At 44.5% G+C, this 15,990-nt stretch overlaps 1 protein-coding gene across 3 annotated transcripts in view; it reads left to right on the top strand.

Moving 5' to 3' along the window:
• Positions 1 to 15,990, top strand: part of PTPN21 (protein tyrosine phosphatase non-receptor type 21) — an 83,236-nt gene that overhangs the window by 26,659 nt on the left and 40,587 nt on the right. For all 3 annotated transcript variants that reach the window (XM_090033855.1, XM_090033854.1, XM_090033856.1), the window contains 2 exons: positions 1,892 to 2,061; positions 5,180 to 5,277. In XM_090033855.1, the coding sequence (XP_089889981.1) occupies positions 1,892 to 2,061; positions 5,180 to 5,277 (268 nt within the window). The remainder of the gene's footprint in view (positions 1 to 1,891; positions 2,062 to 5,179; positions 5,278 to 15,990) is intronic.

Below are 15,990 nucleotides of genomic sequence, written 5' to 3'. Positions count from 1 at the left end.
GGAAACAGTGGCAAAGGGGCAGGCACTGGGGGAGACAGTAGGTGGGCAGGTGGTCGCGGAGGGCAGGCAGTGGGGGAGATGGTACCTCGCCTCACCCCTGCCTTTCGCTCCCACTGCCTCCCACCACCCCCATAGCCTCTGCCTCTCCCAGGTGCCACTTCCCCTCTGGCTTTGGGAGGCTTCGGCCCCACTCCAGCCCATGTCACGGAGCACATCCCTGGACTGTGCTCAGTCTGGCCTGGTAGTGGGCTGTGGCAGAGGCAGTGGCACTGGCAGCAGCTTCATCCTTGGAGGTACACCCACGACATGGAACAGAGGTGGTGGAGGGGTAAGCAGCAGCTGCAGTGCAGGGCCAGAGCTGGAGTTGCAGTGGCCTTATGCTCCCCCACTGCCTCATACTCAAATCCAAGATGAAAAAGGCTATTTCCCCACTGAGTGGAGTGGGGATGGATGTGGGCTGCAGGCACAGGGCTCCCCACCCTGCCTTCCCCTGGGAGCCCTGTGACGGCTGCACACCCCCTGCCTGCCCAGCAGCAGTAGGGAGCACAACTTCATGCTGCCTCTGCTGCCACCTCCGCTGCTGCCAGGTAGGCAGGGGTTGCCTCACCATGGTGCCACTGGGGGGAAGGAGCCCTGAGCCAGCAGCAGACAGTCTGCCTTCACCCCCACCCTGTGCACAAATCTTGGGGTGGAGGGGGGGCACATTCTCCTCCCATATGCCTCCCAGGAGTGTGTGCAGTGGCAGGGAGCCATGCCCCTACCTCTGCCCCCTGGATGACCCAGGGGTCCATCCTGTTCCCAGCTCTAGGCCCCAAGCACCACCCCAGATGGGCATCACCCCAGCTCCTGCCCCACTCCCTTCCTCACTGTGGGAGCCACAGTGTGCCCCCCATCCATTCCCTTCCCCCCCATAAATTTACCTAGAAGGAGCTGTTCTCTAAGCTGCCTGCCTGTATTCCTGGCCACCTGCATGTGTGTGGGCATGTACATGCATGTGGTGCCCCCTGCGTCCCACTCCTGACAGGCCCTTCCAGGCTGGAACGCTGCCAACCTGCAAGGGGAAACCCATTGTTTCCCACACGGAACAGAAAACCTGGATCCCCGCGCAACACTGCGAATCCAGGACAAGTGCTGTCCTGGAGCCATACAGCCTGGGACCGGGACTTGAGGTTCCCATTTTAGGACTACCCCACCCAGTTAGGGATGGGTGGTCACTATCTGGGGATCTTTCTTAGTATTGCAGATATTTGTGCACAGCATTGCTAGATTATAAGCCTTAATTTTGTAAAAGTACTCTTGATTGGATCTAATTTTGCTGTGAAAAGTTAAGGTTAAACTAAGGTTACTTCATGTTCATTTGAGAACCCAATTCTGAAATCTCACTCAATGAAGCTGCTGGCTCTAGTGTGACTGGTCACTTCTTGTATGGCAGGAAGTTTGGGTTTTGATGAATCTGACTCTGTTTTGAAGTTCATGTTGTATCATGAAGTACTGAAACTTACTACCAAGCATATCTTTTAATTCTGTGATTTGTCCCATCAAAATCATTGGGAACACTTGCATTAGCAAAGTCCATCTGCTAGCTAGGTTTTTTGGGCCTCTAATTTATTGATGGGACAATGAAATCCTGTATTTTTTTTCAAGTACCGCTATTTATTTTTTTTATTTAACAAAATTTAATATGACATGCTGTTACTTTAAAAAATATGTCAATTCTTTTGACAATTTTGAATCATAAAGTCTATAGATGATATAATGACTTCTAGGTTTTAAATGGTTTTAAACCTTCTGTGAGGCTGGAAACAGTAACAGCTTTATATACTAGATTTATTTTTTCTGGCATTGCAATACCTGCCTTGTTTAATCACTGAACTGCTTCCTTCTTTTTCAGATTACTTATTTCAGTCTGTGGTATTACAATAAGCAGAACCAGCGCCGGTGGGTGGATTTGGACAAGCCTCTGAAAAAGCAGCTAGACAAATATGCTTTGGAGCCAACTGTGTATTTTGGAGTGGTATTTTATGTGCCTACTGTTTCTCAGCTTCAGCAGGAAATTACCAGGTGAGCTGTACATATTTTTAATTTCAGCTTTTAACATTCTAGTATGTATCTTAAAATAGTAATTATTGCTTGAATTTCCACTTCTTCAAAGGTTGAAAATCAAACTTAAGGCAAAAACTTTGCCTAAACTGTAGCACTTATTATTCCTTTAGATTATAGAATATATATTGAGTTACGTGAAGGATGAATTTTCCCAGTGATCTTAGGAATCTATTTAAGCTTATTCACACAAGTAATGTTGCTCACAGAGGTAATTCAGTCCTAAGACTTTCAATTATTATAGACTATTAACTTTGTTTTTGAAAGGCAGAATGAAGAAGAAAAAGATTTTTCCAGAGTTATGGCTATGCAGGGCAGGGATAGAGCTTAATCTTCAGCTTACTCACCCTTCCTTTCCTATTTAATTAAAACTCAAACAATAGCAGCTGCTGAAGATAGGTCTCCATAGGTGGAGATATGATTTTGAAAACAGCAAAAGTGTCTCCAAAGCTGTGAAATAGGAGGAGAAAAACCAGGAGCAGCTACTAGACAGCAGAATTGCCCTAAGAAAAGTTAACTTGATTAATGGCTCATTGAGACCACTAAAAGGAGATTTTATTGTAAATGCCTCTGAAATGAAGAACAAGTCACCTGACTCCCTCATAATGCAATACCTGCTGCACTGTGGAGCAGGAATCAAAGCAGAGTGCTTCTATCCTGGGCAGAAAATCAGCTTCCTGGCTTAATATGTACACCTCAATTTTTGGGGGGTGATTTTGGGGTATGTTGTTTGTGAGAGGTTGACAAGTTGACTGCCCTTCTGAAGTTAGAATAAATGATGAAAGCCTAGAAGTGGTTGAAAAATTCACTTGGGCTTCACCGTCTCAGAAAATCTTGGCTTGGAAGCCTAAATTAACGTTCACATTGGAAAGGCCAGCAGTGCCATGTTTTAACTTCAAAAAAGAGTTTGGAAAAACAGAGTCGACAAAGAGTTTGGAAAAACTGCGTCGACAGAGATGTTGTTCTACAGTGTTTGCAAATTTAGCTTTCTATTGTACAGCAGTGAAACATGGACTCCTTATGCCAAGGAAGACAGAAAACTGAACAGTTTCCATCTTCAGTGTCTCTGCTGTATCCTGGGCATGGCTTGACAAAATCTCCAACTTCTCTGTTCTGGAATAGACCAAGATACTCAATATGTTTGTGCTTCTGAGACAGAGACACCCCCATTGGTTAGGACATGTGAACCATATGACCGTTGGCTAAATTCCCAAGGACATACTCTGCGGTGAGCTGGCCAATGCTGAATGTCAGCTTGGATGGCCCAAGCTCCATTTTGTTTATGTCTGCAAGAAACACCTTTGTGAGCTGTTCATTGATGGCCAATGCTGGGAATGAGTCGCTTTAAACTACTGTGAATGGAAAGCTGCCATAAAGCAGGGCCTATGTCATGATGAAATGGAGAGGGTCCGTGATGATCTAGAGAAGAGATGTTGGAGGCAGGCAATAAAAAATGGTGTTCAGCATGCCAGTTCAAGCTCAACTGAGTTTGTATGTGCAGCTTGCCAGAGGGTGTGTCTGTTGCGCATTGGACTTCTCAGCCACTGAAGAAGATAGCCTATCAAAGCCACAGTCCCCATGGTCTCCCAAGACCAGTAGCTGCCAGTGAATGAATACATGTGAGAAAATATGGGAATAGGGTGAAATATTCCAGTAGGTCTAACTTGGGTATTCTCATAAAGAAAGCAGTGTCTGTTGAGGTAATAGCTCAGTAATATTATGTTATATTGCCATGCAACAGACAAGTTCAGGTGCAGACTTTGAGTTCCTGTGCCTTTGGAAAATGGATCTAATGTGCCAGATTCTGCTCTAATTTACATCATAGAAAATTTGGCTTAACCTCAGCAAAGTTTAAAGTGTTACTCCTGAACTACATTGGTACAAACAAAATTAATGCATGTTATACTAAATTCTAAACAAGCTGGGAAACAAAAAGAGAACGTTGCCCATATTGCAGTGGAACAGTGGCAGGAAGGTACTGGCCTTATATGTTTGAGAATATATTTTCTTTTAGCTGTTATCCTGCAGAACAAACAAGAGAACTGCTTTCTGAGTAGGGAGATCACTTTTCCTGCAACTGTAGAGCCAGGACTTAGCCTGAGCCCTTTGTCTGTAATCTATATCGCACTGTTGTGCAGCATGTGGCATTATTGTAGAAGTAGATAAAATGTTCTAGAGAATGTTACAGAGAACATGTATTTAACACTTTCTGGCAAAGGTGGAAAATATGTTGTCTTTCTCAACATGCATTTAGTTTGGCTTTCACCTACTTATTATTTCTATTGACATAAGGCACCTGCACAACTGGAAGATTGAATCTCTTCTGCAAAGAGTACACAAACTAATATTCAACATGATGCAACACATTGAAGTGACATTCACAATGATTAGTGGGTATAAAGAGATGCTTTGAATGAAGAGAGGCCAGTGTTTTGCTAGACTAGCTCTGGAAGAATGTTCTGTTCTTAGGGGGTTGCACAGATGAGTGCAAGAAAACAGTTGTGGAAAGACTGGACATATGGGGCATTGTGGCTGGTGTTGTTTGTGAGCACAGGAAAGAACAGGAGAAGAGTAAGTGGATAAGGAAATATTTATTTATGCAGCTCTTCTTTCAAGGTGAGGACAAATAGATTGTGTTAAACATGATGTAGAAGTCATTAGTGTGATTCAGAGAAATGGATGACACTGGTAGATTAATCAGCAGAGAATACAGTGCTAGATTCGATATTCTTAATGGTCTGTAGAAAAAGTGATGCCAGGGATGCTCAAGAAGAAGGAATAATATTAAATAAAGGATTGATGAGGGCATGAATGAGTGTTTTTGATGGCAGACAGAAAAGGTCAGATCTTGCTTTAGAAGTAGTGGCAGGATTTCAACCTACTGTAGGTGTGAGTGGTTAGAGAAGACTTAGAAATGACCTCCAAATCATGGGCCTGAGTGGCAAGGAAGAGAAAAATGTCCTTGGATTATGGAGGACAGATGCGTGTACATTCATAGGTTTATAAATGTCTTGGTTTGTAACTGAATTGTCCTGAAACTGAAAAAATGGAAATGCTAACATATGCTTTCTTTCTGTAGATATCAGTATTATTTGCAACTGAAGAAAGATATCTTGGAGGGAAACATTCCTTGCACATTAGAGCAAGCAATTCATCTGGCTGGTTTAGCTGTTCAGGGTAAGTTGAGGAACTGTGCTCAGTGGCTATTTTTAAGGATGGAGACCAATCTGTTTGAATGCATATTTTATATTTGTTATGTAAGTGAACACCATTACTCTAGGACTTTATAACCTGTATTCTGTGGACTCCTGGGGGTTCAAAAACTATGTCTAAGGAATCTGTGAAAGATGACTATGAGCAATCAAAAGCATGTGAGGCCCCATACTTACAATTCAAAGGGGTATGCAGCTCAATTCAGAATTTTTTAGGGGTCTGCAAATGAAAAAAGGTTGAAAACCACTGCTCTAGGGCAGTGGTTCTCAACCTTTTTCACACCGGGATCCATTAGCATAATTATCAGCTGGCCCCGACCCACACCCCCCCGGGCCCCAACCCACAGTCTGTCTGTCTGTCTTTCTCTCCCCGCTCCAGCCCCCTGCCTTCCTCTCGGGCTCCTGGGACTGTTCTCAGAAGGTTGTGTGCTTGCTTCGCCCCCCCTCCTGCTGTGTGCTGGCTCCATGTAGGCTGCCAGTATTGCAGCCTGGATGGGGAAACCACATAAATCCGTGGGACCTCTTACAATGTTCTTGAGACCCATGGGTTGATAAATGCTGCTCTAGAAGGTGCTCTGTATTTGGTTACATGACACTGGGCCTTCCTCTTTTTGTGAAACATATATTTGTTTTGAATTTATAATCTCACTATGCCTCAGTTATGGTGCCTTGTAGCTCAGCTACTCATTAAGGATTTGATCCTCAGAAGCCTATTTCCCAAAGCCACAGGGGAGCTGGTAGCCCAGGAGTTCTGGGCACTCTGACCCAAATCCTCGAAGGTATTTAAGTGCCTAATTCCTATTTGAATTTATTTGGAGTTAGGCATCTAAGTAACTTGGAGGATCTTGGCTTTAGTGTTTTGCTGAGGTCATTTTCTTGTTCTATTTCTGCATATGCTTCTTTGTAGGACAGTAGCAAGAGGGAGGAACACAGTTTAATGAAAAAGAAAATGGGCTTTATGCCCAGGATAAAAATGGCAAAGAATTTGGCTTCATTTGCAATGTGTCACACTTTATGCTTACTGTTTGATTTTTGATTCAATGTACACGTTGTGAGTTTAACATTAAGAAGAGAATCTGCTTTTTTGAGAACACATTTACCAGTGAAGTGGGCCAAAAAGAACTAATGCCTTATTTATGCAACAGTGTTTTTGTTTAATACAAGCCATGTCTTTATACTCTTCCTCTAACAAGTTCTCACTTAATTCTTTTCATACTCTTTGGATAGTGTAAATGTCTTTCTGCTCAGTGAATTGTTTATAGGAATCTTTCCATATAATCCTCTTTTCAGCTGGAAAATATTTATCCTTTTAGCCTTTGCATTCCTCATTCAGTCTGGCAGGGTGGTAAGAAAAGGGTTGTATGTGTTAGTAACAGAGTGAGAAAACAGGACAGAAAAAACCCCAGCCTTTGGATGGGTGTTGCATGAGACTACAGTAGTTTATACGCATGGATCAGTTAAGTTGAACTAAAGAAAAAATATACTGGTGATTTGTTTTTGTTTCCACTGATCTGCAATTGTAATAGTTTCAGTAAGTCAGTTCTGAACTCAGTTTTCATCATGAGTACTAACTTATTCTGAAACAGTAAAAGTCTCATTTAAATGCCAGTTGTCACCTACACAACAACTGTTAATTCATCATACAGGCAACCCTCACTTAATGCAGTTTTGCTTACCATGGTTTTGCAATAGCTCTTATTTAAAATACCTACCTGGTTCCACTTAGCGCGCAGAGCGTTTCGTTATAACACTCAGCGTAGTGGGTGGGGAGAAGCAGTGGTGGCAGCGGTGATGGCATTGTCATTGTCAAGTGAATCAGTGATTGGCAGCCGGCAGAGCCGAGGGTGGGGTGGCAGGAGCTCGGGGTCCACTCTGGCATGTGGTACTGGAGCAGGTGGGGAGGAGCAGCGGCAAGAAGGGGCGGGCAGGGGGCCAAGCAGCATAAGCATGGAGCCCGAACCAGCAGGGCCCAGGGCGAAGTGGCAGGAGCCCAGGGTCTGCTATGACATGTGGTGCTGGAGCAGCTGGCAGGTGGGGAGGAGCAGCGGTGGCGGTGAGAAGGGGCAGGAAGGGAGTGTGAGCACAGGGTCCAGGCTGGTGCTCGCGGCCCGGACCAGCAGGGTGGCAGGAGCAGGGGGCCCAAAGCCAGGGCTGGCAGGAGTGTGGGGCCTGAGCAGGTGCGAGCCAGTACTCAAGGACACATGCACAATGTCCTCCTCCCCAGGCAACAGTGGGGCCAAACCCACGGAGCCCCCCTGTCCCCGGGCTTCAGCCTGTGACCCGTTGCACTTCGGGTACGCACTCACCCGTGGGGCGCAGACACTATCCTGAGCTTCCCTTGCGCTGGCTGGAACCCCATTGCCGCCTTGCTGTTAATCCCTGGGCAGGCAGGTCCCTGACTCAGGCCGGCAGCTGGGGCCACACACAGGTGCGCTGGTGGCCAGCAGGGGCCATTGCAGTGGCGGAGCAATGAGGCTGGGAGGAGCCAATTCCTTCCCTGGCAGAGCCTGTACAGTGCCTTGCCGGGAGCGGGAGGGCCAGGGCTGGCAGGTGGTGCAAAACCAATTATATTTATTTACATTAAACCCTATGGAGAATGGTTTTTGCTTAACACTGTTTTGCTTAGCGCTCAGTTTTTCCAGAACCAATTAAGAGTGTTAGGCAGGGTTGCCTGTAGAAATGTTAATTATGTTTCTTGTGATATTTGTAAATAAGAACATAGGATAGGGACTGTTATAAGGATGGAGAGGAGTAATGGTCAGGAGCCAGCGTGATCTGACTATTTGCATCTGATGTATGGAACCATACCCAACTGATGCAAGTTAGAGCAATCCCTGTGTGCTCACACATCCACTAACAATGGGACTGGGATAGATAATCAGGAAACTGGCCAATCCCTGACTACTTTGCCCCTTCCCCCACTTTCTTGTACCCATTAGAAGTGCTGTTAATTTAGAGCAGCTGGTGAGGCTGCTTTCTACTGAGGATGCTGGTTGAAGACAGAAAAGGGAACTAAGAATGTTTATACATGTGGGGCAGGGTACTTTAATTAGAGTGTCTCTGAGAGCTGCTTTTATTAAAGTGCCAGGAGTGTCACATGTATCAGCGTCCCTGCACTGAAAAATGCTGGCAGGGGCACTTTAACTAAAGCTCATTGAACGAGCTTTAGTTAAAGCACCCCCACAACCATTTTTCAGTGTGGGAACACTGATACACCTGATGCTGGAGTCTGCTGGAGTGCGGTAATTACCACACTGCAGCAGACTCAATCAAATACAGTGCAGTGGAGCAGCCTCACTGCACGTGTATAAGCATGCTCAGTTCCTAATGATTTAAATTCAAAATGATTTTGACCAGTTGGAAGAGAAACGTGACTATACAGGAAGCCTGTGGAGGGAAAGAGGAATAAAAGAACACATGATTTAACTGTTTTCCTTATAAAGCTCCCTGCTTTTTGTACAGTATCATGCCTTTCAAACAAATGTCTGCTGTGATAAAGTTTTGTTATAGAGAGATCATATTTTTCATGTTTTACTAAATGTCTTTGTCACAAACACTCTTTTAACTTGATTCCAAGATGAAGTTTTTCCCCCCAGTTGGCATGAGGCAAAAAGCCTCTCATCTTGTAATTGCATGGAAGGAAATCACACTAAATAATTTGCCTATCATTAAACTACTGCCAAAAGCAGCATGTGCAGAGCAGTGGAAACCAACTATGAAGTTGATTAAATGCAGTCAACACTGAGTGTGACACTAAAACACATGGCCCACATGGGCAAATATGCTGATGGGAACCTTTTTTTGTTTGTGTGACTTAAAAAAACAAAAACAAAACGAGTAGTTGCTCCCCCCAGGAGTGAACGAGCACCAGGCCTAGAGGCATTGCAATATGAGGCCAGCATTTGGACAGGCCGGAGCAAGTGCTGACACCCTCCACTGGGCCAAAAATGATGGTGGGAACCTTATTTTTTACAAATTTTACTAACAACACACTTATCACCTTACATCTGCAAAGCTTCACATATTGAGCACCCGTGTTTTACCAAAATTTCATATTGCAAAAACAGCTGTATATCCAAAAACATACAACTATATATATTAAACCTTTAAACAACATAATCAACTTTCCACAAAAAACGTTTACAGAACTCTTTTTTCATACAGGGCCCCATGAAAAATGATTACCTCTATTAATATCCGCTCTTCCCATCAGTTCTCTCTGTTGGTTCAGTGAGTGAAACAAGTGCGTCAGGTCCTTTTTCCTACGCTTCTTCTCCACCTCTTCTTCTCTGATATTTTCTGTGTCCTGATTAATACAGTATTAAATTTCATGCAGCCCCAGCTTCCGCCACTCCCTTTCAGTGAAAGTCAACCCCTTAAAAACCCATAGGTTTCTTACTTTCTATGAACCAGTTTTAACACATACTAATAAGTAAGTCCATATAGTACTATCATACCTTTGGTATGAGTCCATATGGTACCATCTCCTTTGTATGTGTACAGTCCCAAAATGTATGTCCCACTGCTGCTTCTTCCCCATTCCTCTCCTGTTGGCACCTTGATAAGCTTGTCAAGCTCCATCTGTGTTGCACCTTTCTCACCAGCAAGATATTTCTTACAACCATCCTTACTAGGTCAGCATGTTTATCGTTTAGCTGTTTACCCGCCACCATTCCTCATCTTCTTCACTTGTCCGTCTGTGAAGTTTCCCACTGGTGCCTTCCTGTCTCTTCCTTACTACTTCTATCAATTTCTTATGATCCTTCAGGACCTTTAGCCCAACCTTCCTTATTTTATATCTCTGCATGAAACCTTTCATCCTGATGTAACGAATCTGCAGTTGCCACACATATGAACTCTTTAAAAAGGTCTGATATACTTCCCATTTCCTCAAAATTACAGCTGCATGAAATCGGGTGATATGCACTGCTTTCCCTTCTCCCTTCATTACTGCCTTGCATATAGTGCTTACGTATTTTGCATGGATGAACAATTCCAAGTGTGTCAGCTGCTATCCTCCCCCCATCTCTCTTGCTTTTGTACAATTCGGCTCTAGCCAACCTTTCTCTCCTGGCATTCCAGAAGAACACACATCGTTCCCCCTGTTCTTTTGCTCTCTGTCGCCATATCAGTGGAAGTACAATTCCCATATATAGAATAATCGGCAGTTGCATGGCCTTAACTGCTGCCATTTTTCTGTCAAAGGACAGAGTCCTTCCAGACCATAACCAAAGTATTTGCTGTATCCTTGCTGTCACCGTTTCTCATGCTGTGTTACCTTTCCCCTCAGCATCCATTGGGATCCCTGGCACTCTGTTATTTCTGTCTCTTATTTGAAGGCCCAACTTCTCTAAGTCCCTCCAGTTTCCCACTCCTATTATGGTGCTTTTTTATCTGTAGTTTAGTCCCTGTCGTTTCTCCACACTCTGATGTATGCTTTGGCACCTTTTCCATTGAAAGTCTGTCTTACCTTTATATCCTTCATGTATGCATTTTACCTCTCCCCATCCTGGTATCTTTACTCCACTTATGACCTTGTCTTTGCTGATTCTTTGTGCTAACAGTTCTCTGCCGCCCACAAATAGTAGTGGCAACAGAAAGGCATCCTTGTCTCACCCGCGTATGGATTTTAAAAGCCTTGCTTAGATGCCCATTAATTAGGACTTGACTCTCCATATCTCTTACAGTAACTTTTCCCAACATGTACATTTCTCTGGGAACCCTGTTTTTCCCAGCACTTTGAATATGTAATCATGATCCACTCTGTCATATGCTTTTTCTAAAACTAGGTTTGCTATAATTGTGTTTATTTTCCTCTCTTGGCTGTGGGACAATATATCTCTCATCACTCTGATCGTTTCAGAGATCCTTCTACCTGGTACTGTGCATACTTGGTCTTCGTGTATTATCTTCTGGAGATTTTTTCTCATCCTCAAAACCAGTGTCTTGATCATTAACTTGTTGTCAGTCTGTAATTGGTCTCCAGTTTTTGAGAAGTTCCTTCTCCCCTTTCTTGAAGAGTAAGATCACAACACCACTTGTAAAATTTTTCCTTGCCTTTCCTGTTTTTGTTATTTCCGCAAACACTCCCACTCTATCCTTCTCTACCCAAACCCAAAACTTCTTGTAAAATTCCATAGGTAATCCTTCTGCTCTTGGTAAATTCCCTCTTTTAAAGATATTTAAACCTCCATTTTTAAGCATTTTTCCACTTCCTTTAAGCTTATCTTGTCTTCCGTCTTCTTTGCTTCCTCCTCCTTTACTTTCTCTTCAGTCTCTTCCAGCAAAACCTTCATATTCTTCCTGTCTATTTCCTTAGAATCATAGACAATTAGGGTTGGAAGGGACCTTAGAAGGTCATCTAGTCCAATCCCCAGATCATCCCAGCCAGGGCCTTGTCAAGCCAGATCTTAAAAACCTCCAAAGATGGAGATTCTACCACCTCTCTAGGTAACCTGTTCCAGTGCTTCACCACCCTCCTAGTGAGAACCTTTTCCTAATATCCATCATAAACCTCCCTTGCTGCAACTTCTTCTGATATAGCTATTCATAAAATCTCTTCATTGACTCCAACACCAGCTTCTCCTTTTCCACCCAGATACCAGTTTCCTGCGCTGCTTTTAGCTCTCCTTTTGCTGTCTTAACTCTAGCTGAAAAGTATCAGGACCACTCTTTGTTTTCTCCCACCCAGGGCACTTGTGCTAAAAACATTTTTTCTCTCTTCTTTCTTTTAAACCAGATTTCTATCTCTTGCCTTCTAGGCTTTTTTCATTCCTGCCTTCCTTATGTGGCTTCCTTTAGCAGCTCCTGCATCTTTTTTTGTAGTGCTCCCAGCTCTTTCATTCTTTTCCCCACAGTTCTTCGACTTTCCTTCTTGAAGAACTTTCCTGTCCTCTTCTTCACCATCATCCACCGTTCTCTGGTATTTCATCAGTGTTCTCCACCCCTCATACTGTCACATGTATGCTTGACATAATCCCTTCATCTTGTAGCCGTTGTACATTTAACTTCCAAATTCGCCTTCATCTAACAGAGCTCTTACCAGGACTCAATTCCATCCTCAGCATCTGGTGATCACTAAATGCCACAGCTATGGTTTTTTTCTTCCTTATCTCTATTTGTTTTGATACAAACACAAAGTCAGTTCTTGATTCTTTCTTTCCACTAGGGTCAGTTCTAGTAAAAACTTTCTCCCCTGCCCACACATCTCTTAGTGAATCTGGGCCTTTGTACATGCCACAAAACTGGCCTTTAAAGCAGCTTAAATGTCCTTTTGCACTGCTTTAATGGTGGTGCTGTTTGCATGTTCAGTGGCATATTCTGCTTTAAATGACTTTGGTACATAGCAAGATAAAACACCTTTGAGGTGTTTTAGTTTGCTACCTAACAAAGTGCAGCAGTGCATAGGGTGCTGGAAGCCAACGTGCTTGGAGCTTGGTGGGCCCCGCACAGCTCAGGGGCTGCAAGACCCAGCAGCAGCCCATTCAGGAAGCCTCCACGGAAGAGAGAAAAAAAAAGTGGTGAGCCTGATCTTTTTCTTTTTTTTCTCCCTGGAGCCTGCCTGCCTGCCTGAGCTGTGCGGGGGCCTGGTGTTTACCTCTGTGGCTGCAGGGGGCAGTGCTTCCTTCTGTGACTGTGGTGCCCCCTGGGACTGCCTGGACTGGGTGCAAGTGGGTGGGTGGATGCTGCCTGGGGGGTCCCCACACAGCTCAGGGACTACTTGGCCTGCCAGCAGCTCCCCCCTACCCGCCCTTGCTGAAGAGGCAGGTAAGGATCAGGCCCCCACCCTTGTGTACATGCCACAGCAGTTTAGTTCAGTTTAATTTGCCCTAAATTGAAGTGGTGTTTTTAAAAAACCACCAATTCAATTTAGGGAGAACTAAACTGAATTAAAACCCCATGGTGTGTACAAGCAGCCTCTGCTTTTATTATATTTGCTAACAATCTCGGGTTTTTACTGTCTAAAGTTCTGTCTCCCCCTTCCCCTGTTCTGTCACCTGCTTCTATTATGCAACTGAAGTTCCCCTCTATTATCCTCAGTCTCCCTTCTACTACATAAACTGCTAGCTTTTTAAACACACCCTTCCTCCTTCCCACCCCACTCCATACTCTGGTGTTGTATATATGTTGAAAACTTCTAATTCTGCTCCTCTGACTAATAGTATCATTTGCTGCAGTCTGCCACTGATGATGTCTTCCACCTCTGGATTCTTGACTCGTATTGCCACTCCAGCCACTTTGTTTTCATTTGTCCCTCACCACCAGGATGGTCCCAATCTCCACCTTTTCTCAAAGCACTTATAATCCCTTTCCCTTAATATCACACATTCTTGTAGGCATATTATAGCTTTCCTTACTTTTTTAACATTGGTTCAATCTGTTGCCATCTCTTCCTTGTTAGCGTGCTCCAGACCTTAATAGATTCTATAATCAGTGCTGTTGTGCTTGTTTTAAAAAGAGTGTGCCTGTCCCTTTTAAGGTTCCCAGAACTGCTGCTCATCATGATTCACTCCCCCTGCTCTTCCCCACTTTCATGCCTGTCACTTTTGCAGGCTGCTTGACTGCCTTTGCTTTCAGGAAAGCTTCTATTTCCCCACCTCCCTGCCACTTCCTGCCTCCAGCTCCTCCATCTCGGCTGGAGCCTGGAGGAATTAATAGTGGGAAGTGGCTCTCTGGCTCTGACTGTCTCATTCCCCACGTTTTCAGGTTTCTTTTTCCTGATTTTCTTCCCTTGTGTTTTCTTCCTTTTCCCTCCCTGACTCCTGGGTGCTTTTATTTGTTCTACCTCCATTTCTTCTGCTTGTTTGATTTCTTTCTCCACCCCCCCGCCCCACCTCTGTCTGGGCTCTTTCCCACTCCCCTTCCTTTTCTTCTGTTTTTTCTTGAGTTTCCTCAGTTACAAGTATCACACACTCCTCCTTCTCTCCTCCGTCACATGGATCTTCTCCACCATTTCTACTTCACTCTCACCCTTCTCTTCTCCCCCACTGTCCCTTTCTGATTCATGCTGTTCCTCAGAGGGTCTTACCTTGCTTGTATAGAGTCTTGAGACACCTGTGGAATAGGTGTCCCTCCCCCACCACAGCTCATGCATTTTAGGGACTCTGCAGCTCTGTGCCCCTTACCTTCACATCTGTAGCACACCATGGGGGAGCAGTGTGTAGGTGGCCTTCAGGTGCCCATCCTTGCTGCATTCCTTTGGTTTCCCATGGTATATTAGAAAACCCCAGTGGGGCTGCAGCTGGATTGCAGACAGGAGGTGCTGCACCCCACCTGGGCTCCACTCATTTGCTCTCTTTGAAACTTGTGCCCTGCATGACCCTGTCCAAATACCGTATTTGTCCCGTCTTCTCTACACACATTACTCTTTACACATACAATTCAATCCATCTTTCTGTCTTCTGCCTCTAATAAATCCATTTACATTCTTACTGTAATTACTCATTCCCTTGACTTTTCCCCTGCTATAAACTTTATCCTTCTTAATTCCTCCCTCCCACATTCCTCTGCATGTTTCTTCCAAAAATGTTCATACTCTTCATTGTTCCAGTAAATTAACTCCCAAGTCTATCTGTTTTGGAAAGCAATCAGGCTGGTGAGATGTTCCACCTGCACTTCCAGTATCTCAAACAGTACCATTTCTATGAACTCATATCTGTCCATCATTGATCCTGTCTACATCCCATCACAGGTTAATGTTGCTTTTATCCACAGTTTCCTATCCTTCCTGACATCTCTTGGTGCATCTTCTGTGTCTTCCTGCTGTGCCACTCCCAGTGGGCTGGTATTCTGTCATGTTCCTGTTGTTTTCTGCCTCTCGTCTGACTTACCTTTTCCTGCTGTTCCCACTCTGTCACATTCTCCTCTGCTCCTGTCTTCCATTTGGCCTTGTTCATCTCCCCATCACTTTCTTTGTCACTGCCTCTGTTGTTGCTGCTACTTCTGCTGTTGCTTCTATTATCTTCTTCATCTTTTTTCTCTGCTTCTCCACCATTGTCCACCTTCCACATGTCTCTAGCCTTTCTTTTCTGCTCTTCATTCTACTTTCCACCTCCTGGTTACTTGCCACTACTGCCATTGTTTTGAGCTTTGGGTTTCCCTCCTCTACTCCTTATACCCTGACACACTCCTTTGCCCTTAAGGCATTGATCAGGCTTTCAGCTGATCACTTGATTTTAGCCCAAGAGGTCAAGAAAATGCTGATATAAAATATATAAAGGCTGATGTGTGTGTGTGTGTGTGTGTGTGTGTGTGTGTGTGTAAGTATATAAATAAAACAAATCCCCCCTCCTCAGGTGTGTGTATATATACATATATTTTATATAAAGGGGTGTAGGTGTATGTGTATACACACATACCCCCCCCCCGTATCTGTCTCAAAACCAATATGGTTCATTCAGTAGCCCAAACCACATGTTTACAGTTGCAGCATTATCATTCTCTTTACAATAACTGTACCGTGTACTTGTCCTCCCATGCACACATGCATTGGGGTCACGGTGCGTGTGCTTTCCCTCTGGTTTGCTGCTCAGCCTTTTGGCTAGGAGCAAATGAGACTGGGGGCATCTGAACCCCACAGCTTCTGGGCCTGGGGCCTGCCTGTAGGATACCTGCTGTGGATTTGGGGAATATCTGAAGCCCTAGACTGATGGGTCTGGGGGAGGGGAGAATGCTTGCC

The sequence above is a fragment of the Crocodylus siamensis genome, chromosome 2 (genome assembly GCF_052110815.1).
Source record: "Crocodylus siamensis isolate JL-2025a chromosome 2, ASM5211081v1, whole genome shotgun sequence".
NCBI classification, from domain to species: domain Eukaryota; kingdom Metazoa; phylum Chordata; order Crocodylia; family Crocodylidae; genus Crocodylus; species Crocodylus siamensis.
Note: the sequence above shows the minus strand (reverse complement) of the source record. Positions and strands in the feature narration are given on the sequence as shown.